This window comes from Theropithecus gelada, chromosome 17, assembly GCF_003255815.1.
Source record: "Theropithecus gelada isolate Dixy chromosome 17, Tgel_1.0, whole genome shotgun sequence".
Classification (NCBI taxonomy): Eukaryota; Metazoa; Chordata; class Mammalia; order Primates; family Cercopithecidae; genus Theropithecus; species Theropithecus gelada.
Window position 1 is genome coordinate 53473724 of NC_037685.1, and position 24975 is coordinate 53498698.

The 24975-nt window shown below is 48.3% G+C and overlaps 1 protein-coding gene across 1 annotated transcript; it reads left to right on the forward strand.

Moving 5' to 3' along the window:
* The first annotated feature begins 349 nt into the window (after positions 1 to 349).
* GJA3 (gap junction protein alpha 3) lies at positions 350 to 23733 on the forward strand. Its single transcript, XM_025364760.1, has 2 exons — positions 350 to 509; positions 18713 to 23733. Exon 2 carries the CDS (start codon positions 18730 to 18732, stop codon positions 20029 to 20031), a length of 1302 nt encoding a protein of 433 aa, XP_025220545.1. The 5' UTR covers positions 350 to 509; positions 18713 to 18729; the 3' UTR covers positions 20032 to 23733.
* The last annotated feature ends 1242 nt before the right edge of the window (positions 23734 to 24975 follow it).

A 24975-nucleotide genomic window follows, 5' to 3' on the forward strand; every position in this document is an offset into this window, starting at 1 on the left:
GTGCAGGGTAGGGATGCGGGGGCGGTCGGGGTGCGGGGGCGGTCGGGGTGCCGGGACGGTGGGTGTGCGGGAGCGGTAGGGGTGCGGGGGGGGTGCGGGGACGGTGGGAGGTGCCGGGGCGGCGGGGGTGCGGGGGCGGTGGGGGTGGGTGTGCGGGGACGGTGGGGGTGCCGGTGCGGTGGGTGTGCCGGGGCGGTGGGTGTCGGGGACGGTGGGGGTGCCGGGGCGGTGGGTGTGCGGGGGCGGTCGGTGTGCGTGCCGGGAGGCGCGCGGGGCGGGGCTGTTCGGCGGCGGCGGGGGCGTGGCGCGGCGGCCTGGGCTGCGGCGTGGGGCCGCCGGGCGCAGCGCACACTGGGGCTGCAGGGATGGCGACCAGGGCGGGAAGGCCGGGCCCTGGTGCCGGGCGCACGCGTGAAGCGGCACCGCACGTGTGAAGGGAATTCTTTTCAGAGAGGCCGGGAGCCCTGCTCGGGAGGAACGCGCCCGGGTCGCCGCCGCGGCGGAGCGGGGTAAGGCGGGCCGGGCGTCCCGGAGGCCGGGCGCAGGGGCTGAGGGCAGCGCGGGGCGGGGACGGGCGGGACGGGCGGGTCGGCGGCGCCGCGGAGCTCCGGGGCGAGCTGGGACTGCCGAGCTGGGGAGCTGAGCCCCGGCACGTGTGCGGCTCCCAGCCCCCTAGGATTCTTTCAGGATTCTTTGGAAAGTTGTGGGGAGCTCGGGAACTTTGTGAGAAACTTTTGGAATAGTTGATCCTCCTGCTCCTTGGCTCCTGGAGGTCTGGGGAGCAGCGCCTGGTTTGGCTTCCCTTGATGGACAGTCCAAGGCCGAGTTTAAGGTGTTTTCCTGGGTGGTTTCCCCCTCGGGGGGAGGAAGCCGGGCTGTCCCGGACCGTTGGGCTCCTAGCGATACCCAAATGCTTGGAAACTCTCAGCAGATGTCACCGCGCCAGCGTCCGCGCGCACCCAGCCGTCCGCGGGCATTCGGCATCGCCGTGCTCCCCAAAGTCGTGTTGGGCTGGTTTAGAAACGAGCGTGGCTCGCCTACATTCTTTTCAGAAACTTTTTAAACGTTTTACTTTTAAGAAACACTGTAGCTATTAATGCCACGACCAAATGTCTTGGCCTATATGTATGTTATGACGTGTTCAAGTAGAAAGAATTTGCAGAGGAGCGGAAAAGCGCCGCCGGAGCCCCTTCTCGTAGGAGACTTGAGAAAACAAATGGCAGTGACGCGACTGCATTTGCTTTGTTGCCGGCTCCAAACTAGTGAGCAAAATTCATCCTACCGTGTAGAGTTCTCGGCTCCTGAATATGTGACTGCGACTTTAGAACTCCAGTTTTTATTTTATCAAGATGTCTCCAAAACATGCCGTTTAAAAATGGTTCTATCCCAACAGCTGACAAGCGAATTACGGCTCTCATCACCCAGGGATTCAAAACCGTGGTGATTTATGATCTGCGCATCACTTCACTGGCGGTCCGTCCATGTGCTATGAAATGTATTGCAAGACAAACACTAAAAGATTAAAGAGGAAAAAAGAGGGATTTATTTTCCAAATATCACTGTGCGCAAAGTAAACATCAGCTAGTTTGGCGCAGGTTCCACCTGCTCAGCAGTTTCATTCATGTTGAGATAAGCATCTCATAAGGCAACGCACGTGTTGCTGTAGTGGAAATTAATTCACAAAACTCTGCTACTCTAACAAATCAGACAACACTGTTTCTTAACCAGGAACTGTTAACTGGCTGAAAGCTCTTAAAAGAATGATGGGTAACAAAATTTTTTGCCAATAAGGAAAATATTTTTGACCCAATTGTCTTAAATGTTACTTACATTTTAACTTATTATATTCATTTCTCTTAGCTAAAATAACGTGTACATACTATACATGTGAAACGAAAAATTATATACGTTTATCGCAGCCTTTTTTTGTTTGTTTGTTTTGAAACGGAGTCTCCCTCTGTGGCCCAGGCTGGAGTGCAGTGGTGTGATCTGTGCTCACTGCAAGCTCCGCCTCCCGGGCTCACCCCATTCTCCTGCCTCAGCCTCCCGAGTAGCTGGGACTACAGGCGCCGCCACCACGCCCGGCTAATGTTTTTTGTTTGTTTGTTTGTTTGTTTAGTAGAGACAGAGTTTCACCGTGTTAGCCAGCATGGTCTCGATCTCCTGACCTCGTGATCCGCCCCCCCCCACCCCCCCGCATGCCAAAGTGCTGGGATTACAGGTGTGAGCCTACGCGCCCGGCCCTTTTTTTTGAGATGGAGTCTCGCTCTGTCACCCAGGCTGGAGTGCAGTGGTGCGATCTCAGCTCACTGCAACCTCCCGAGCAGTTGGGACTACAGGGGCCTACCACCATGCCTTCTTCCTCCCTCCGCTGGATGGTAGCTATTCCCAGTACTATGTAGTACTTATATTTTGATCTGTTTTGTGCCAGTCTGACTCTCTCATAGATTGCAAATGAATCTCCTGAGAGTGAGGACTGGATCTTAATTACTTTTGCTGTCCTCAGTGTGTGGCACTGTGCCACACACAATAGGTAATAATGTTTTATAATAATTTATAATAAATGTTTACTGAATTGAGGAGGGAAAAAAATCCAATACCTGTGACAACAGCATATATGTCTCTAAAAAACAGTATGTTTTTGCAATTTCTGTATAATGCTTAAAGGCAATAAAAGAGTAATAAAGTTTCATCTTAATTTGCATTCCTACAGTGGTAGAAAAATTCTCATGATAACTAGGTTAGTACTTACTGCTTGCTTTTTTTTCTTTCCTTTTTTTTTTTTTTTTTTTTTTTTTTTTTTTTTTTTTTTTTTTTTTTTGAGACAGAGTGTCGCTCTTGTCCAGGCTGGAGTGCAATGGCACAGTCTCGGCTCATTGCAACCTCCGCCTCCTGGTTCAAGCGATTCTCCAGTCTCAGCTTCCTTTGTAGCTGGGATTACAGGCATGCGCCACCACGCCCAGCTAATTTTTGTATTTTTAGTAGAGACAGAGTTTCACCATGTTGGACAGGCTGGTCTCAAACTCCTGACCTCAGGTGATCCACCCGCCTAGGCCTCCCAAACTGCTGGGATTACAGGCGTGAGCCACCACGCCCGGCCTACTGCTTGCTTTTTTAAAACTCCTCTGCATCTCCAAAAGTAATGGTTGATGTGAATAGTTTTCACACTCTTATGTGTTTTCTGTAATTTGAAGAATTGGTTTGCTTTAAATTTACTGTTAACAAACTAATGATACTAGACATAAAAATTATTTAGCTTTTTACATTTAGACCACCTGATTATCTCCATGGATTATTGCTTATTTATTCCTGAAACTCCATTTCCTGCTGACTTTAAAATGAATCTTTTATTCTAGAACATAGAAGCAATTTCTGGTTATATATCAATAGAAGTAGAGTTGAGTGAAAAGTAAAATCATACTAATACTATAGAAATTATTTCTGCAAAAAACTAGAAAATATTTTGACAGATGTAATTTTTATCAGTAATTCAGTGGAATAATAAAATACCATAATTATCAGGTTGTGGGATTTTGTTCAGTAAGCAAATTTACTTTAAAAAAATAATTCTGGCCAGGCATGGTGGCTCATGCCTGTTATACTGACACTTTTTGGGAGGCTGAGGCAGGAGGATCTCTTGAGCCCAGGAGTTTGAGACTAGCCCAGGCAATATAGTGAGATACAGTCACTCCAAAAGATAAAAAAATATTAGCCCAATGTGGTGGTACATGCCTATAGTCCCAGCTACTCAGGAGGCTGAGGCAGGAGGATCATTTGAGCCCAAGAGATTGAGGCTTCAGTGAGCCATAAGTGTGACAGAAAAAAAAAAAAAAAAAAAAAAGATAATTCCAACTTGTGATGAAGTAATTGGGCTGTCCTTAGCATATCAGTAATATTTAACCATTTTTATAAAAGATAAAAACGCCCCCTTGAGACAGTCTGGACTGGAAGAAAAGAGTGAAAGCTTAAAATATACTCCAGCCCATGTTTCTAAACATACGTATTCCAGTATGTTAGAATATAATAAAATACAAAAGGCATGTAATACACAGTGTCACAGGCTGAACAGTCTGCCGACTGCATCGCCCATGAAGTGGTGTGGAAGGGGAAGGGAAGTTGGACCAGGAGTTGGAGGCTGGGCGCTTCGTGCTGGTGTCAGCACTGTGGGCTGCGCAACTTTCGGCGAGTCCCAGGACCCTCTCCGGGCCACCATTTCCAGTTTGTAAAATAAGGAGCATGAACTAGACCATTTCTAAGGTTCATCCCATGCCAAAATGCTTAAGATTCCATATTTCTTCTGTCAGTAATGAGTAAGGTTCCTGAAGGATGTCGTTTGGATTTATATGAGGAAGTTGCCTTTTAACTGATGGCACTGTGTTTATGAGGCCAGTGTTTGGTCTTCTGTTCAGACGTCACGACTTGTGTTTTAGACATGACAAAAGCCTGTTCTGATCGCTGCGATGCTGAAGCACCCCTGTAATTTTCTCTGTTACTTACCCTTGCCCCAAGCCACCCCTCAGAAAGTGGGGTACTGGTAAGTTCGATTTTACTTTAAGGAAGTCACTTGTTTTCATTATTCAATTTTTAAAACTTGGAGGACTAAAACACTGAAGGAAATACGTTAACACATCACTAAAATGTCTAAATAAAATGTTTGGATAAGAAAATAATTTCAGTGGAATTCTTAAGTGGTTCACAGAAGTTATTAAAACTGACAATTAGTAATTAGCGGAAGAAACCAGAGGGTTCCACTGGGAGATGGAGCTGGGAGGTCTCTGGAGGGTTGAAAGGAAACCCAGTGGGGTGTGAACAGTCTTAGCAGACAGTGTTTCTAATTATGCTGCAACTCTTTACATTTTCCTGTCAGTTGAATTGAAACTAAACCAGCTGTTAATTTTCTAGCTTCATATTAGCCCTCCTTGTGGAAATGATGCTTTAGTGCTGATTTCTAGAGGGAATATTTATTTTATTCAAGTATTTCAAGAAGAAAGACTGTAGATAAATAGTATATGTTTAATTTGGCCATTCTCGAGTATAAGATATTGAAGATAATTGTTTTTAAATTAACACAGTTGTTTTAATTACTTCCAGTTTAAAATTAGCTCTCACTACAGCCAGGCTTGGTGGCTCATGCCTATGATCCCAACACTTTGGGAGGCCAGGGTGCACAGATCGCCTGAGGTCAGGAGTTCAAGACCAACCTGGCCAACATGGTGAAACCAGAAATATTTTTGTGTTTTCTACCAAAAATACAAAAATTAGGTAGGTGTGGTGGCACATGCCTGTAATCCCAGCTACTTGGGAGATGAGGCCCGAGAATTGCTTGAACCCAGGAGGCAGAGGTTGCAGTGAGCCAAGATCATGCTACTGCACTCCAGCCTGGGAGTGCAGTGAGACTGTCATAAAATAAAATAAAATAAAATAAAATAAAATAATAAAATACTCTCACTAAGATTTTAAGTTATAAAAGGTAAAAAAAGATTAGTTCCTCCCTTTGACTAGAAATGAAAGTTGTTCACCATATTTACCTTAGCCAAATAAAGGTTTAAGAGCATATGACTTTTCAGGTATGCATAAAAGATTTAAATCCCCACATGAAAGAGAAAATAAGATAATAATAATACGTAGATGGCAGACACTGTTGTACATGCTTTCCATACATTCTTATTTCGTAAATAAGCACATTTAAAATATAAAAATGTATAATCCTAGCAATGCCTTAGAACTATTAAAGAAGTTAAAAACTTAAATTTCTAATATTCCTAAATCACTTGGCTCTGGATGAGAGTCATGCTTCCTGCAACAACAGCGTTAGATTTTTGAAACATTAAGAATAGAACCCATGTATCTCTCCGTGTAAATTAGAGATGGAAACTCCTAGAACTATACAATAACCACATAACTTTGAGATAAAGGATACTCTTAAATTGTATCTGTGTATTTTACAGTAATGCCAACAAATACTAAAATCTGCATTATCTATTGAAAAGATCTATAGGACTCCTATAGATTTATTCTATATATTATGAATATGGCACACAAAATAGGACAAGGGAGAAAATAAAATAACCTGTCATTTTTAAAAGCATATCAAAGTTGGTTCATTAACAAAAGATAAACTAGCAAGACTAAATATTTTTAAATCCCCAAATAAACAATATTTAGAAACAAACAAAGGAATTTGACTACAAACACCATAGAGCTTCAAAATCATAAGAAAATGCCATGAATAATTTTATGTCAACAAATTTGAAACATAAAGCAGAAAGTTTTCTAAAAAATATAAGTGACCAAATTTGACTTAGTAAACCTACATATGTTAGTAACAGTTAATGAAATTAAATTTGTAATCAAGTCTTCCCTCCTACCCCCTAAAAAAAAAGACATTAGTCTGAGTCAGGAGAATGGCTTGAGGCCAGGAGTTTGAGACCAGCCCTGGCAATATAGTGAGACCCCGTCTTCACAAAATAAAAATGAAAATAAAAATTGGGCATGGTGCCTGTAGTCTCAGCTACTTGGGAAGCTGAGGCAGGAGGATTGCTTGATCCCAGTAGTTCAAAGTTACAGTGAGCTGTAATCATGCCACTGTATTCCATCCTGAGTGACAGAACAAGGCCTTGTCTCAAAAAAATAAAGTAATTAAATCATAACAAAGAGGAGTTACCCTCTTTGGTGATTAACATCTAAAAATCACAATAGATGGAGGAAAAAAGTGTTGCATTAAATCCAGTACTCATTCAAAGTTTAAAAAACAAAAACAGAACAAAGTATTTAGCAAAGAAAGCCTGGAAGGAAATGTCTTAGTCTGATAGAAATTAAAACATCGTGCTCAATGACAAAACTTTAGAAGCATTCATATTAAAGACAGAAACAAGAAACAATGTTACCACACTATATTATGCTAGAAGTCCTGGCCAGTAAAGGGAAGACAAGAAAAAGAAATAAAAGGAATTAGAATTAGGAAAGGAAGAGACAAATTTATCCTTAAGAGTAGATGATTTCTATGTCTATGTAGAAAATCCAAAAGAATCTATTAGAACTAGAAAAGCCTTTGTAACAGGTTGCTGGATACAATATCAATATACAAAAAGAATGTTCCTAAGTACTAATAACAATCAATAAGAAAATTTTTAAAACTCTTCAGAACAACTGTAAAGAAGTATCTAGGGATAAATCTAACATGTGTAAGACCTTCAGGGACAGCATCCTAAGGCTCAGGGCATTAAAGAAGCATCGCAGCAGTTGAGACATTGCACTTGCTAGTGAGGAAAGGAGTGTACAGAAGTAAATCTGATTCATCTCTAAACGTAATGCATTTCCAATCCAAACCCTATCTTGGATTTTTGTGGGTCTTGGAAAACTATACCTAAGTTTCCTGTGTTAGAAGTAAAAGGCCAAAAATTGTTGACCGATACATTTGGAGAACAAGGTTGGGGGACTTGTCCTACCAGATACCAAGTGCTGTATATCTAGAACTGTTGCCATTGGGTGTCCTGCTGGTGTGGTTAACAGGGGTAGCCTTCTGTCATTTTCTTCCGGAGATGGGAAACTAGTATCATGTGCTCTCAGTGTGAAACTTCAGAGATTCAAGATTTTCCTCTTTCATGCTGGTCTGTGTGATTGAACTGTGGCACTAAATTATAAGTGACACTAAACCAGCTTTTAATGGCCTGCTTTTAATCTTGCTTGGACAATGCTAAATGTTGAAGTCAGCCATATAGAGTACAATAAAAGGTCTTTTGTTCCTTTTGTTATTTTGACAGGTTTGTTTTCGATTCTATTTCTTTTTTAAAAAGTCAGATCAGAACTATGAAAAGGGTGGGGACGATGTACCGAACACTATAGGCTTGGTCTTGTGGCATCTGGAAATTACAGTCTTTAGGTACAAAAGCTTGAAATAGGCAAGGAATGAAAGAGGCTAATGGAAGACAGTCTTTTCAGTGGTTGAAAAGATGACTAACTAGATAAGCCCATTTTCATTGTATATTATTTGTGACTAGTTCAGCCCACCATGCCCTCTTAGAAATGTGCTAAACCAGAGATGCAAAAATGAGCATCTGAGCCGCCATTGCCCTGTACCAAACCCTCACAGACATTACTAGTTAAACGTAGAGCTCTTTCTGGGTAAGCCTACTTGTGACCCTCAAAATCCTACTCATCAGTGTTCCAGGCAATCACAAATACTTAATACAAAATTAATTTACCTAGCTTTACTCCATATTATATTAGCTCTAATTTGTAAACCAAGTAACAGTGTTTTAAATTGTCAGTATAGACTAGGCGTGGTAGCTCTCGCCTGTACGAGCACTTTGGAAGACCAAGGCAGGCAGATCACCTGAGGTCAGGAGTTCCAGACCAGCCTAGTCAACATGACAAACCCCTGTCACTACTAAAAATACAAAAATTAGCCGGGTGTGGTGGCGGGTACCTGTAGTCCCAGCTACTCGTGAGGCTGAGGCACAAGAATTGCCTGAACCCACAAGACAGAGGTTGCAGTGAGCCAAGATCGCATCACTGCACTCCAGCCTGGGCAACAGAGCAAGACCCTGTCTCAAAAAAAAAATTTTTTTTAATTTTCAATATGGTGTTACGAGAGGGAATCAAGTGTGGTACAAATTACACCTTTTGGCTGTGGCTGCATTCCAGAGCCTTAACTAAAACTTGGCTTGGTGGTGATCAGCTCCTCTGCAGGTGCCCCGCCCATGTGTGCTCACCCTCTGGATGCTGCTGGACCCCTGGGCTCTATCGTCACCCCTGTTTTCTCCTCCCCTGCCCTTCAGTGATCTCAATCCAGCCCCGGGGTCCACTTAGTGACAAGTCCCAGAGGTGCGCCTCCAGCCTCCACACTCGCACATCTCAGGCATTTTAAACTTAACACGTCCCAGAAAATTCATGATCGCATGTTCTTCCCCAAACCTGGGCCTCCTCTGGTCTCCCCATCTTGGTAAAAGGCAGTTCCATTCCTCCAGTTCCAAGCGCCAGTGCTGGTGCCCTCCCCACACCAGCCCAGGGGAACGCCTGTAGGTACCACTTTCAGGCATATGCCGGCCGGGCCTTTTCCCATACCTCGACTGCTCACATCATGTCTCTGGATTGTGGCCCAGCCTCCTTGCTGTATGCTGTGCGTTTGCCCCCACCCCCATTGACTGTCCTAGGGCAGCCCTGTGAGCATGGCCACTCTTCTGTTCCGTCCCTCCAGTACTTTCCCATCGCACTGAAGTGAGAGCCCGGGTTCTCTTCCTGTCTACTGTGGCCTGTCTGCCTCCCCGGCCCCAGCTTGCCAAGCTCAAGTAATCCCATCCTCGCTGTCCCTTGAACCCATGAGGGATGCCCATAACTGAGAGCCCCTTCTGGCCTGGATCACTCTGCCCTCATACCTGAGGCTCCCATGTCCTGGAGCCCCAGTCCTCTCTGGCCTGCGCACCCCCACGGATGCTCCTCTGCGGCTCTCCGCTTCTCCAGGGTGTCAGGAAGTCTGACACATGGAACTTCTCTCACGTTGCCTGACTTCGCACCAGCACGGGGGCTGCACTGGGACAGGAGTCCCTGTGTCCTGTTCCGTGTCATCCTGGGGCTGGAGGCATCCCTTTGGGGAGCAGGACTCAGCAGCCTTTGTTGACCGCCTGCATCTCCTGTACCTGCGGAGGAATGGGTTGTGGGGTGTGGGGGCAGGACCTCATCTCTTCCACATCCTCTCCAGTCCTTGCCATCAAGTTTCCTTATCTCCTGGAGGACTGAGTCCTGCCCTTGCCTGAGGAGGCAACCTCCTCGCTGACCCCGCTGACAAGAGTCTTGTCAGCACTCTGGAGACCTCCTGCCCATGCCTGCCCTCACTGGCTGCCTCCTGGCCGGAAGGAACCTCCTTGCTCCCGCCCCACCCTCCCTCCGACACCCTCCTCCCTCTCTGATGTCCAACATCCACACCTCCCCGTCTGGGGTACCTCTGCTGGGCCCCGGGCCCCACTTTTGCCCATGCTCTGTCCTTCTCTGACATTCTTGATATACTGAGAACGGATGGAAGCCGGTGGCTCCCCCATCACTTCTCTCCACACTGCATTGACCCCTCCCCCAGGACAGGACACTTGAGGACCACAGTTGTCTCCTGCCTTCCTGTGAGGTGGACAGGCCTTTCCCCCACTCTGTCCTTTGGGCCCTCTGAAGGGTGCTGACACGGAGTCACCCCTGCACACCTTCCAAAAACCTAACACAATCTAAGCCTGTGGCCTTCTCTGAAGATGCTCATCAGGAAGAGACGGAGGGCGCCTTCCCCCACACTGTCCAGGACGCGGTCCTCCCGGCCTCATCTTAGTCCCGACACTGCCAGAGCACCTTCACACACACACGCGCACACACGCACGCACACACACACACACCAGGAGCAGTGGTCTCCTGCCTCCCTCTTCATCTCTGTTCTTTGCTCCATGGTCCTGCCTGAGAGAGACAGCTGTAGTGCAGACCCTCTTCCTGAGCCCTCCAGCCCACGCGGGCAGCTGCCTCCTGGTTGTCTTTGTTCCTGTCTCACCACTGCTTTCACAGCCGCCGCCTCGCCTTTCTTCCAGCTCAGCTCAGCACTTGCCCCAACTTCTTCCTCTTTATTATTTATTTATTTATTTTTTTTTTATTTTTTGAGACGGAGTCTCGCTCTGTCGCCCAGGCTGGAGTGCAGTGGTGCAATCTCAGCTCAGTGCAAGCTCCGCCTCCCGGGTTCTCGCCATTCTCCTGCCTCAGCCTCCCGAGTAGCTGGGACTACAGGCACCCACGCCCGGCTAATTTTTTGGTATTTTTTAGTAGAGACGGGGTTTCTCCGTGTTAGCCAGGATGGTTTCGACCTCCTGACCTCGTGATCCACCCGCCTCGGCCTCCCAAAGTGCTGGGATTACAGGCGTGAGTCACCGTGCCCGGCCAATTTCTTCCTCTTTAAATGGTGCCATCATTTTCCCGGTCACCAGGCTCAGCCTCTGGTTCGTGGCTCCTTTATTCCCTGACTCTAGTCAGACGCTGCGTTCTGCTTTATTTTTGTCTTCAGAATGTGTCTCCTTGCTGTCCTTTTTTTTTTTTTTTTCCCCATTCGCCTGCCTGTCACCCAGCCCAGGCCTTGGACACTCACTCCGAGATTACCCCACTCCTCCTGAGGCCCTGCCAGCTGGCAGAGAGGCCCCCTCACTCGTGAACAGCACTTCCAGCCCGTCGCTCCCTCCCAGCGTTGTTGAGGGGCTCTCTGTCATTCATCTGTACCGCAAGTGTTTACTGAACGTCTGCTATGCGCAGAGTATGGCCACAGCCTGCCTCTGCTGCACAGAAGCCGCCTTTTAAAATCACTGCTTCCAACCCACAACCCCTGTTCCCACCTCCATGGAAACGTTGCTCTCTCCTGGAAATGCATTCTCTTCTCCCACCTCTTATCCAAACCCACAAACTCCTAATCCCAGCTGAAATCCTACTTTTCTCTGCCTGCCCATTTCAGTATAATATGAATATCCCTTTTCTCTGAAATCCCCTTGTATGTATATACTATATAGCTCCCTAATTTACTGAATTTTCCCATCTCCACAAATAGATTTTTAAGATAGACACTATTCCCTAAACTATTTCTTTCTCTTTTTTTTAAGAGACAGCGTCTTGCTCTGTCACCCAGACTGGAACGCAGTGGCACAATCACGGCTCACTACAGCCTCAACTTCCCTGGCTCAATTGATCCTCCACCCACAGCCCCCCGAGTAGCTGGGACTATGGGCATGCACCACCACCCTCAGCTAATTTTTTTGTAGAGAGGAAGTCTCACCGTGTTGCCCAGGCTGCCCTTGAACTCCTGGTCTCAAGAGGTCCTCCTGCTTGGCCTCCCAAAGTGCAGAGATTACAGATGTGAGCTACTGCACCGAGATCATTCCTTAAACTTCTTGTGTAGCCAACAAAACCTGTGGCCCAGAATTGAGAGCAAGACTGTCGCTGAGTAAATAGCCATTGATATATCTGAGGGAAAATGCAGTGGCTCTTGAAGGCCAAGGGGAAAACAATTTAACGGTTGAAAAGAAAAGGTAACTTTTCTTTTTTTTTTTTTTTTTTTTTGAGGCGGAGTCTCGCTCCGTCGCCCAGGCTGGAGTGCAGTGGCGCGATCTCGGCTCACTGCAAGCTCCGCCTCCCGGGTCCACGCCATTCTCCTGCCTCAGCCTCCCGAGTAGCTGGGACTACAGGCGCCGCCACCTCGCCCGGCTAATTTTTTGTATTTTTAGTAGAGATGGGGTTTCACTGTGTTAGCCAGGATGGTCTCGATCTCCTGACCTCGTGATCCGCCCGTCTCGGCCTCCCAAAGTGCTGGGATTACAGGCTTGAGCCACCGCGCCCGGCCAAAGGTAACTTTTCAAAGACTAAGAAAGCAGCGACAGAAACTTTGAAACATAAGACCTGTTTGTTATTCAGACAGTTAAGAATCAAAGTTTTCACTGAGACAAAACTGAAACGATGAAGGGCCATGTCATGGGCGATCATAAACACCCATAAACACCCTGCAACCCAGTGCTGTGTAACCCACAGTTTTTAGGTCAGTTCTCTAAAAAGGGCTCAATAACGTGGGCTGCGGTATTCTATCATTAGGTCGCATGCACCTTGCAAGGTTAAGCGATCACACCGGGGCCCTCCCCGTGGGTGATGAACGTGGGTGTTTTCCTCTGCCCAGCGGTGCTGAGGAGACGTGGTTCAACAGTGCCTTGCCTGACCTCAACCTCCGTCAGTCCTGGCATACCTTCTCTCGCCCTCTGTCTGTACTTAGCGCAGGAGAGTCTTTCTGTGATACATGTGCAGGTCTCTGATTTCACTATCTAATGATATTAGGAATATGATTAAAAGTGATATCGGGCTGGGCACGGTGGCTCACACAGGTAACCCCAGCACTTTGGGGGGCCAAGGTGGGCGGATCACTTGAGACCAGGAGTTCCAGACTAGCCTGGGCAATATCGCAAGACCGCGTCTCTACAAAAAAAAAAAAATTAAGGCCGGGCGCAGTGGCTCAAGCCTGTAATCCCAGCACTTTGGGAGGCCGAGACGGGTGGATCATGAGGTCAGGAGATCGAGACCATCCTGGCTAACACGGTGAAACCCCGTCTCTACTAAAAAATATAAAAAACTAGCCAGGCGAGGTGGCGGCGCCTGTAGTCCCAGCTACTCGGGAGGCTGAGGCAGGAGAATGGCGTGAACCCAGGAGGCGGAGCTTGCAGTGAGCTGAGATCCAGCCACTGCACTTCAGCCTGGGCGACAGAGCGAGACTCCGACTCAGAAAAAAAAAAAAAAATTAAAATTAGCCCCGCATGGTGGTACATGCCTATAGTCCCAGCTACTTGGTAGGCTGAGGTGGGAGAATCACCTGAGCCCAGGGAATTTGAGGCTGCAGTGAGCTATGATCCGTGCCACTGCAGCTTAGCCTGGGCGACAGTGAGACTCTGCCTCTAACAACAACAACAAAAAAAAACAAAAACAAAAACAGAAAAACATGGTATTGGTAAAATGCCTCCAGAGCCTCTACATGTCATCCAGAGCCAACTAAAGTCTGATGGTGGCGGGGTGAATGCCGCATCTGCTGAGGAGGCTTCCACACAGGTCTGATCAGGATCCAGTTGTCAGTCTCCCAGATAGATTGTCTGTCTTCTGGTTAAAATTTCATTTATTCTTGCATGTGTTTTACAAAACAAAACCCAAATTGTGAAGCGTAGTCGTGAGGCTCAGATGAGTGGCAGGGACATGGACACCCTTGCCCTTGCTCGCTTAGAGTCTGTTGGGGAAACTGCTTTCTCCAAACACTGCGCCTGATGTGGGAGATTGCCAGGCAGGAGGATGGAATCCAGTCTAAACTCTCAGTGATCCCGCAGTCATTATCCTCTGACATTGGGTGAAGCGTGCAGAGTGTATTGTATTTGTCTGTGTGCTTACTGCGGACATGATTAAAGCAATGAACGGAGTAGAAACCACAATGAAAGAACAATGAAAAAGGAGTCAGCTGATTTTTTCAAAAACTACAACTTCGAAAAATGAAAGCCATGGTCATTCATCTTTTATGATGAGCAATGTGATATGTTGTCATAGAAAATGCAGAGAACTGTGAAAAGAAAAATCACCCCATTCTCAGAAGCACCACTGTTAACATTTCAGTATCATTTTCCCTTTTCCTGTGTCCATGTAAGAGGGTGTAGGCCGGGCGCGGTGGCTCAAGCCTGTAATCCCAGCACTTTGGGAGGCCGAGACGGGTGGATCACGAGGTCAGGAGATCGAGACCATCCTGGCTAACACGGTGAAACCCCGTCTCTACTAAAAAATACAAAAAACTAGCCGGGCGAGGTGGCGGGCGCCTGTAGTCCCAGCTACTCGGGAGGCTGAGGCAGGAGAATGGCGTAAACCCGGGAGGCGGAGCTTGCAGTGAGCTGAGATCCGGCCACAGCACTCCAGCCTGGGCGACAGAGCGAGACTCCGTCTCAAAAAAAAAAAAAAAAAAAGAGGGTGTATAAAATAGCTGGTATCCGACTGCTGTGTTGTCCTAAGCTTTTGTCACTTATCATAGCACCAGTAATGTTTCATGTCATTAATGTTCTGAAAAATTACATCTAATGGCTCCTTCATATTTTAGTAGTTATAAATGAACCATAGCTTTTCATTTTTACCAGGCTTTATTTCATGAAGCATTTAAGATAGTGTATCGGTTAGGAATTCTTTTTCACTTGCAAGCAACAGGAAACCTAATTTGAACAAATAAGATTTTCCCCTCTCATGAGAAATCTGGAGGTGGCTGATGGGGCTGGCGGGGCAGTGCCACAGTTCACAGCAGGTGCCCTAGAACTCTCTTAACCAACCTCCCATGCGTATTGATTCATGCTTGCCAGGCGGCTGCCCAGCTCCAGCACCACGTCTGTACGTGGAAAAGGAAGGGAAAGGATGGCACAGTACCGCCTGCCCTTTTCTTAGAAAACCAAAGCTTTCCCAGACGTTCCCCAGCCGACATCTTACACCTCACCGGACAGAACTGCCTTTTCTATTCACCTCCAGCCACAAGGGAGGATGAAGAAGCAAACATTTCCCTTCCCAGTCACATTAGAGTCAGGCGAGGGAGAGAAGGATGGGGGTAGGAGCTGGGTCGGCCAGAGCACGGTGTCAGCCATGGCCGGCCAGCACTGCTCAGGTAACTGTTCATCCTCTACCAGCCATTTCTGATTCCAGTCATTCCTTATGAGTAACATCACAACACACCATGCACACACGTTTATCCAAGTCTCTGATTATTCCCTTAGTAGGATGTCCTGGAAGTAGAATTAGAGGTCAAAGGTATTGTTAGGTTCATGCCTCTCATTCTTTTCCAGAAAGATCCACACAGATCCCTGGTGTGCTACCACATGCAGTGTCTGAATGCTGGACGCTCCTGTTCGGGACACACACTCTGTCGTCCTGTCTCTGGGAGACAGCCTTGGCCCCTGATGGGGCACAAGCAAGGCTCTGGCTGGTGGCTGGTCATCGTTCTTGTAGGTTGCACTCCGAGGTCACAAGTCTCTTCCAAGGGCATATATTAGAGTGTTTTGCAGCCCCTGGGCCTGAAGGATCTGGAGCAGGCTGAGCCGCTGCAGTCAGCTTCCCCATCCTATCGTCTGGTTTACCAATTGAATAAGTAGTTATTTGGCCCCGTGTTTCTCAGCAGGTGCACGATGGGCATTTGGGGTGGGACAGTTCTTTCCTGTGAGGTCACCCCAAACACGGCAGAACATTTTGCCTCCACTGGCCCCACAGGGAAAGGCCAGCAGCATTGTCCAGTCTGTGACGGGCAGCAGGCCCCTCCCTCATGGTGCTCTGTGCCATCAGCCCTGTGCTGGGAGCCAGCGAGGCCCCTGTCCCAGCAGCTCGTGTAGCAAGAACTGCTGGAGCACGTGCGAGGCTGCTGGAAGGGGAATGAGCTACCCACAGCGGCCTCTCCTCGGAATCCTCTGGAAAGCACATCACCCTGCTGCTCCGCCTGTAGACAGGGAACAGGAAAGGATGCCCATGCCAGCCCTGCCCTCAGAGCCAGGCCTAGGGGAAGGGCACAGGGGGCAGGTGTTCTCTAGAGCCCAGAGGCTGCTCTTGCCTGGGAGAGCTTGGCAGGTGGAGCTGTGGGAGGATGGAGAGAACCTGCTGGAGCGGGGTGGAGAGGAGGGTGTTGGGAGGAGGTGACAGCCATTAAATCAGGGCGTGGCAAGGGGGGGAGAGAACCCAGGGCACCGGTTTAGGCCTGAGGTGGCCACCCCTGAGGGGACTGTGGAGGCAAGGGGCAGGTCAGCAGGCAGTGGCTGGACGGAGCGAGGCTTTAGGTTGGAGAAACAGCATGTGCGGAGGCGTAAAGGTGGAGTTTCAGGCTTCAGTGTGTCTGGGCCCAGGTCCTAATGGGTCTTGCGTGCTATCATGGTTTTGTCCTGTGCAGTGTCTACCCAGACGCCTGGGCAGGTAGGGGCATAGATGCCACTGGGGTCTGGTCCCAGCCCAGAGGGACACTTGGAGGAGAAGCAGGAAGTGACCTAAAATGGTTCCCAGACGTCTTTCATGGGGTGACTGAGTGGTTTCAAGTGTAGTAATTAAGTTTCTAAAGTAAAACATCCTCCTCCTTAGAACACAAGAAAAGATGCCAGCCACAATGGAGACGAGAGACTGGGAGGATGAGTGAATAGTCAGCTTGTCTAAGAGCTCCAGGGGCCCAAACAAAACGCTGGGAGTTTATTCTGAGGGAGAGTTAACATTCGTCTGTTTCTTTAGATTGTTAGTGAGTAGAGTTTTCTTTTATTTGCCTTTGAACCAATTCATAAAAATTAATATTTTTTTAAAAAAAATTTTGTTTGAGATGGACTCTTGCTCTGTCACCCAGGCTGGAGTACAGTGGCGTGATCTCGGCCCACTGTAGCCTCTGCCTTCCAGGTTCAAGTGATTCTCCTGCCCTCAGCCTCCCAAGTAGCTGGGACTACAGGCGCGCTCCCCCATGCCTGGCTAATTTATGTATTATTAGTAGAGATGAGGTTTCACCACGTGGGCCAGGCTGTTCTCGAACTCCTGACCTCAAGTGATCCTTCTGCCTTAGCCTCCCAAAGTGCTGGGATTAGAGGTGTGAGCCACCGCGCCCAACCTGAAATATTTTAAAATCGAAAATGACAAGTGTTTTCTTTGGTTCCACTAGAGACTGTGTCCTCACAGCTGAGACTGCTTTCCTCACTGCAAAGCATGGAGCTGTCTTTCTGTTTCCATTCCCAGCATCCAGCCTGTTGGGGCAGCAGCAACACGGGGTGTCATCTCGTCCCCTGTGTCTGTGGGCACTGCTGCTTTCTCAGCAGGCGGCCGTCTCACCTCCCTCCATCCCTGTGGATGACCGTGGTCCCTGCTATACACAGGCTCGGAGATTGGAAGCTGCCTGCCTGGGGATGTTTACCTACCACTTGCTGAGTTGGGCCTGGGGCTGGGCCTGCAGCTGGTACCACCTCCCCCCTTGGGCTGCCTTCGTTGGAGTCACACCGCTGGGGCAGGTGTGGCTGGTGAGCCCTGCCCAGCACCCATGGGCACTCTGACCCAGAAGACTGAGGATCCATGCCATCTCCCACACTGGCTGGGCTCCACGCACTTGCACCCTGACTGAGTCTGGACATGCTGTTTCCACCCCCAGACATCCTGGGTACCCACGAGTGCTGTTGGGTGACGGCCACTGAAGGCCTGGCTCTGCTGAGCTGGCCCCTGGTCCTGGCAGGATCCTCAAGCTCTGTTCACCCCAAGGGCTTCCTCTGCCCCCATCCACCACCCTCCAGCTCTGCCTAGAATCCGATGTGGGCACTCGGTCAGGTGAGGTGATTTCAGGTGGTTGTCAGTTGATGCTGAATCCTGTGTGAGAAGATCCTTCCCTTATCAATTCTGTTTCTACCCTAATAGTGGCCTTGGAGAGGGGTTTGGTCTGATACTAGTCTGTTCAACACCTTTCCAGTACTCCTCATCTTCCTCTTTGCAACAGAGAGAGCTTACACCCAGAGCTCAAGCAAGCAATGTCCCATAGACTGTATCAACTTCCTTGTCATCAAGGAATTTGTTCTTTTTTCAAAAGGGGGAGTAAGCCTTTATTTCCTCATTTCCAAAATACAGCTGACTGAGTTGGAACGTATTTACTCTTAAAGCTACCATCCATTGAAGGTATTAGTGCCAGTTTTCCATTGACAATAGTAATGTAAACTTTGCTAGTTTAGATAAATTTAAGCGTAAAGAGTTGATGTGAAGACGGAAAAAGCAAATAGTAGGAGAGGTATCAGATCAATAACATGGCAGAAGTTCTGAAGGTGGCATGGGCATGGGGATGGCAGCAATTTGGGAAAAGGCTGCTCTGATCCCACCAGAACAGAAAGGTCCTGATTCAGAATTGGCCCAAGTGGGCGCAGAGCCCCGGAGCTCCTGTAGGGTCAGCCTCAGGGCGAGGATGTGGGCAGCCTGGAGGCCAGCGGAGGGCACTTTCTCTTCTGTCTGGCTTCCTCCTCTCTGAAATGAAGAGTTTAACCTGTGGTTCCTCATGGGCGCTTGCACTTGTGTAGTGCCTGCTCGTCCGGGTCCTGGGGAGCTGCCATGCCTGCCCTGTGGAGAAGCTGCCCAGCAGCCCCATCTCAGTACCATCGGGCCGCGCCCAGGGGTGCGAACCCTGGCCCTGAGCCCTTGCAGCCCGGTGTTAATGAGCGTTCTCCTCTTACAGGTTAGGAATCTGAAGCCATGGGCGACTGGAGCTTTCTGGGAAGACTCCTAGAAAACGCCCAGGAGCACTCCACGGTCATCGGCAAGGTTTGGCTGACCGTGCTGTTCATCTTCCGCATCCTGGTGCTGGGGGCGGCGGCGGAGGACGTGTGGGGCGACGAGCAGTCCGACTTCACCTGCAACACCCAGCAGCCGGGCTGCGAGAACGTCTGCTACGACCGGGCCTTCCCCATCTCCCACATCCGCTTCTGGGCGCTGCAGATCATCTTCGTGTCCACGCCCACCCTCATCTACCTGGGCCACGTGCTGCACTTGGTGCGCATGGAGGAGAAGAGGAGGGCCAGGCAGGAGGAGGGGCAGCCGAAGACGGACAGCCCCAGCCCCCCGGAGCCGCCGCAGGACGGGCCCTCGTCGCGGGAGGACCGCGGCCGGGTGCGCATGGCCGGGGCGCTGCTGCGAACCTACGTCTTCAACATCATCTTCAAGACGCTGCTGGAGGTGGGCTTCATCGCCGGCCAGTACTTTCTGTACGGCTTCGAGCTGCAGCCGCTGTACCGCTGCGACCGCTGGCCCTGCCCCAACACGGTGGACTGCTTCATCTCCAGGCCCACGGAGAAGACCATCTTCATCATCTTCATGCTGGCGGTGGCCTGCGCGTCCCTGCTGCTCAACATGCTGGAGATCTACCACCTGGGCTGGAAGAAGCTCAAGCAGGGCATGACCAGCCTCGGCCCCGACGCCTCCGAGGCCCCGCCGGGCACCGCCGACCCCCCGCCCCTGCCCCGCAGCTCCCGGCCCCCGGCCGTGGCCCTCGGGTTCCCGCCCTACTACGCGCACACCGCGCCCGCGGGACAGGCCCGCGCCCTGGGCTACCCCGGGGCCCCGCCGCCGGCCGCGGACTTCAAACTGCTGGCCCTGACCGAGGCGCGCGGAGGGTGCCCGTCCGCCCAGCTCTGCCACGGCCACCACCACCTGCCGCTGACTGAGCAGAACTGGGCCGGCCGGGCGGCCGAGCAGCAGCGCCAGGAGCTCAGGGCCTACCCCGCGGCGCCCACGCCCGCAGCCCCCAGCCCCACCGGCAGCAGCTCCCAGCCGCCCACGCACGAGGCTGAGGCCGGCGCGGCGCCCCTGCTGCTGGATGGCAGCGGCAGCAGTCTGGAGGGGAGCGCCCTGGCGGGGACCCCCGAGGAGGAGGAGCAGGCCGTGACCACCGCGGCTCAGATGCACCCGCCGCCCTTGCTCCTCGGAGACCCAGGTCGGGCCAGCAAGGCCAGCAGGGCCAGCGGTGGGCGGGCCAGGCCGGAGGACTTGGCCATCTAGGGCCCGGGTACCTGCCTCCAGACAGCTGTGTAGTGATCCTTTTCTTAGAAACCAAAACCAAAGTGCACTTGCCACCAGCAGATAGAACCCGAAAGTGAGCGCCTGGCGTCCCAGGAGGTGGACGATGGAGGAGAGATCAGGTTTCCGTGTTCAATGCTTGCTGTTCTTAGTACTGTGAGTTACAGGGGGGCTAACTCCCACTTTCTGAGTTTGGGGATTGGGGGGACAAGGGTTGTGGGCCTTTAAGATCTTCACAGCAGCCCAGAAGTCTGGTTGCTGAGCGCTGTCTCTGGGGGTAACTGTTCTGTTGTGGTAAAGCAACAGGTATCCTGCAGTCCCTTCAGCGCCAGGGCAATTGGGTTTGCTATTCCTCAGCTCTCCAGAGCCTCTGGGCAGCCCAGAGAGTCATAGAGGCACTTAGCTCTATCTCTGTTTGATACTTTTAACTTAGAGTTGAATTTCATTTGGGATATTTGCCAAACTGCACTAAAAAAAGATTTACAGCAAGTCTATGTAGTGTCATTTGAGTTTCCGAAATTGCATGTGAAGCCCAGGATATCAAGCTTCAGGCTTCATGACAAGTGACAAAGAGCAGTTACCCTGCAGAGGCAGGCTCAGTGGGCAAGGGCCCCAGAGGTTGCTGGCAGAAGGCAGGTGGAGACGCAGCCACACCTGAGGCCATTTTTAAACAGTTGAGGAAATTGACATAAAAGTGTGTCGGGTATGCCGTAGGTATTTATTTTCTAAATGATTATTTTGTGCTTTGAATGGTACAGATATGCCTATTTTCTCCCACTTTGTTTCAGGAAAAATGAAAGAAAAATAGTGTTTTTCTTTCTCTAAATAATGTTAAAATGATTAGTGGCCAAAACAGTGCTAATTTGTCCTAATGCATACTAGTAAAGATTTTGAACTTTCTTTTAAAAGAAATTCTTTCACTTCATGAGTCACCTAATTATAATGAGAATGTATTATATAAAACAAAAGCAGGGGAAAGTTTTAAGTGCATTCAAATACTTGAAGTTCTGAAGATTTTGAATGGGAAGTGAAAAGTGAACTACTGTTGCCAGGAAAATTATTTATACAGATGAATCTATGACAATCGACACTTTAAAAAAACAGTACAGAATAAAAACACTTCAAGCTTCCTAATCCTTCTTTGTGGACAGGCTGTTTGCTTTCTGGAGTGTAATAATATCAGTGTCTGGGGATCCCTGCCTGGGGGAGGGCGTGTGCTCATGCAGGCTGTATGCCCCCTTCTCCCTCCACACCAGAGCTGTCCTGACAGGGAAGGCTGTTTATGTGTGTGGGCATGGCTGGAAGACGGCAGAATTTTCTGTCCTGCACACACGGCTATAGTATCTTGGTCACCATTTGTTTATAAAATGAATGATGGTCATGTTGAGCCTGTTTCTACTCACACTTTTCACCTCCAACTTCTACTGAGTATCGTTAGCCCTTGTTCGGCAAGACCAATTTAATGCATTTCTTTTTATAAATTAACTTCTCGATGGTGCATTTGTGACCACACTCCAGACATACTTTCTGTTTTCTATCATAAAGGGTGCTCCACTAACAATCTGATGAAAGGAATGCAATTTCCAAGTCTCAGATTCCTGCATGCAGCTAGTTTTTCGTGTCAGTCAAACACAAAGAATTTATTAGTACATTCTGCTTGCTGTAGGATTCACTGGGCAGGCTCCTAGGCTTGAAAAATGCTAACTTTTCTGTACAGCTCCTCGCAGACTTTCTCAACCAGATTGAGAAAAAGAGAAATTAGCCCTTTGGAAAACTGTGAGTGACTTTCTCACTTCTTTCCAGGCTGGTGCATAACTACAGCCATTCTAGATGTATAACTTCCCTCCGAAGTTAACTCATTACATGCAGTGTATGCCATAGGCCTAGGGCAGCAGGACTTAGTTCTCGTGAGTGATAAAGGCTGCTAGAAGATCCTAGTGTGGGAGGCATTCTGATAAAAAGCTTTGGCCATTTTAGAAAATGCAATAGCAATCATCCAAGAGCATATAAGTACAGCTCAAGTACCAGTGGATGTGAATACTTGGTTCTTTAAATTCTACCGTAATAAATGTTCATAACAGTAACAAGCTTCTTGTTTACCCACAATTTGATTTTGAGTGGGGTTGGAGATGAGCATGAGAACTCAAATCGTATTTAGTTTTTACATTTTAAAATTGAATTTAGTCAAAATACGTTTATGGAAATGCCAGTACTGTACAATTGACTATGGTCTAGTGGGCCCATTGAGAGTGGATAGGAGTGTAGACTTAGATTCACCAACTTGAAAATCACTAATCTATAAAGAAGTGAAGTTTTGCAATAGAACAGTGCCTGTGGTGTTTTTTCAGGTTAGCATACTGATTTCAGTTCATGTAAGAAATGAAAGCATGTCTTACATCCTTTTTCTCTTTGAGGTATCCATGATTCTAAAGGCTGGGTCTTTCTCTCTCGGGCAGTGTGAAATTGTTCTCTACTCAACTAGTCCTTTAAGACATTGAAACGTGCAATAAAAATAGAAATTGCCTCTCTCCGTGGGCAAGATTCCAGACCTTTTTTTTTTTCTAGCCTGGAAATTTTACTGAAATTATTTTACTCTTGATTTATTAGAAAGTTTTAAAAAATCTCTAAGCCTATTTTAAAACTCAAATGCTGTACCTATAGCATTTGAGTATTATATTTACATACATGGTTTTTAAGCTGCTGTATACAATTACTTCTTAGATCCCTGTTTTTATAAAATGTTAAAGATCACTATAGTTACAGTACCAAAATTCATTTTTTAAATTCTAAAACTATTTCTTATATTATCACTCATTTTCTCCTTTTTAAACTTTTACTGAGTTATTCTTGTATTTTTTAATAAAATTGACACCAAGAAATCCTTAAATTTACAAAAGAAAAATAGCAAGACAGCATCTCTCTCATTTATCCTGGATTTCTTCAACTCTGGACAAGTAAGTGGATAGATCATAGAATTCCTACACAACAATACCTAGAATAATAACTATGAATATCATTTAAACATCACTTTACAAAAAATTAACCCAATAGGGTTTAGGTCTCCTTTCACTTTAGGCTTTTTAAAAAGTATTATTAACACTTTAATTATTTTGTATTACTGAATAAAGTCCTTTTCTCTGAATTTTTTGAACTTCTGATATTTGTAACACTAATTCATGAATCTCCACCAAAATAAATACTTATAGAGAGTATTGCATGATTTAAGAGAGTAAATACATTTTCCAAAGATGAATAGAGTCCTGCCACCATCACCACCTGCCACTCCCACAAATTGAGGATATCCTACATAACCTTTAATGTAACATATGGACATTGTACATTTAAGGTCAGGCAAGGCACTTTTCTTCCTAATTTTATATTACAGTGCAAATCTTGGGTTGACTCACTCTGAGGTTTCTGACCAAAAGATTTTTTCCCCTTTACATTACAGAACATCATAACAAGGCAAACAAGTTAGGGATTTGAATAACACTCAAAGCAACAAACTGTTTCCAGAAAGTACCATATTTGAAGCTGTTTGATGTGTAAATGTTCATTTAGCTCATATATTTGCAAAACTCTTACTAAAACTTAATTTTTGTGCCATCACAGTGTCTTTCCTGGATTACACTGTAACTGGAAGTAAACATTTTCTAAAATAATAAAAGTGGCCTTAAGTTTAAACCACTCGTCCTGCAGTGGGTTGTTTTCATTGACAGACTCCCTAAGCTGGTATTCAAAATCACACTTTCTGTTATCTTGGATATAATAAGGAGGAAGACCTTTTTTCCTAACAGAAGCAGTTTGAGAAGTCGCTGCAGGGGCCATCCCATCTCTCACAGGCTTTCCCCAGAGTGAAAACACACGTTCTCCCAGGGTTCAAGCATTGCCGATGCCTGCAGTGAGTTCTTCTGAAGAAATAATATAAACGTTCACCTTCTTCCTGTCTCATTAAGTCCCCCCTTGAGCAGCCTTCTCTCAAGCCCCATGGGGCTTCATGAGAGCCAGAAAGAGATCTTTGCTTTAGGAGGCTGGAGTTTGTGGTTCTTGGGAAGCTGTCCCGCATGGAATTCTATGTCAGGGGCCCCCTCTATCTACCTCTGTGACACCGTTGGCAGCACTGGAACGCGTCTGATTTTCAGTGCTTGAGAAGGAACGCATTTCCCACCTGCAGCCTTCCTGCTTTATGAACCCAGGTGTAAGATGATTCCCAGGGACACAGTATAACACCAAGCGTCCGGCCTGGGGGCTCGGAAAGCTTTCAGAGCTCCACACCCAGAACTCAAAACTCAGCTCCTCCAAACACAAATTGGTGGGAGTTTCCCATATTGCAGACAAGTGCAAACACCTGTCGTGATGGACACTTTGGGGAAGACAGTCGCGGCCTGTGGAGGGAAATGTTAAACAGGCCCAGGCCGCAGCCTGTGGCTCCCTTACTCACTGCGGGCCAGGGCGGCCCGGACCCTGGGGACAGTGCGCCAGTGGCACCGACGAGAGGAGAGGGGCCGTGGTAAGAAGGCACGAGTGCAACCTGGGCAACATAGGGAGACCTCGTCTCTTCAAAACAGCAACAACAACAACAAAAAAGGCCGGGCGCGGTGGCCCACGCCTGCAATCCCAGCTAGTGGGGAGGCTGAGTGGGAGGATGGCTTGAGCCTGGGAGTTCCAGGCTGCAGTGAGCCGTGACGGCGCCCCTGCACTCCAGCCTGGACCACACAGCAAGACCCTGTCTTTAAAAAAAAAAAAAAGCATGGACACACGGGTCAGGACCGTTTCCCTCGGGGGAGGGTGGCGAGGAAACGGCGCGGACCTGAGTCTGAGCCTGGGCCGGCTGGGCAGCCGCGCAGGGCGCTGGCACGCCCGGGAACAAGTGCCAAGTGCGCCCCGCACAGCGCCGCGGGAGCCCGGGAGGGACGCGGGGAACCA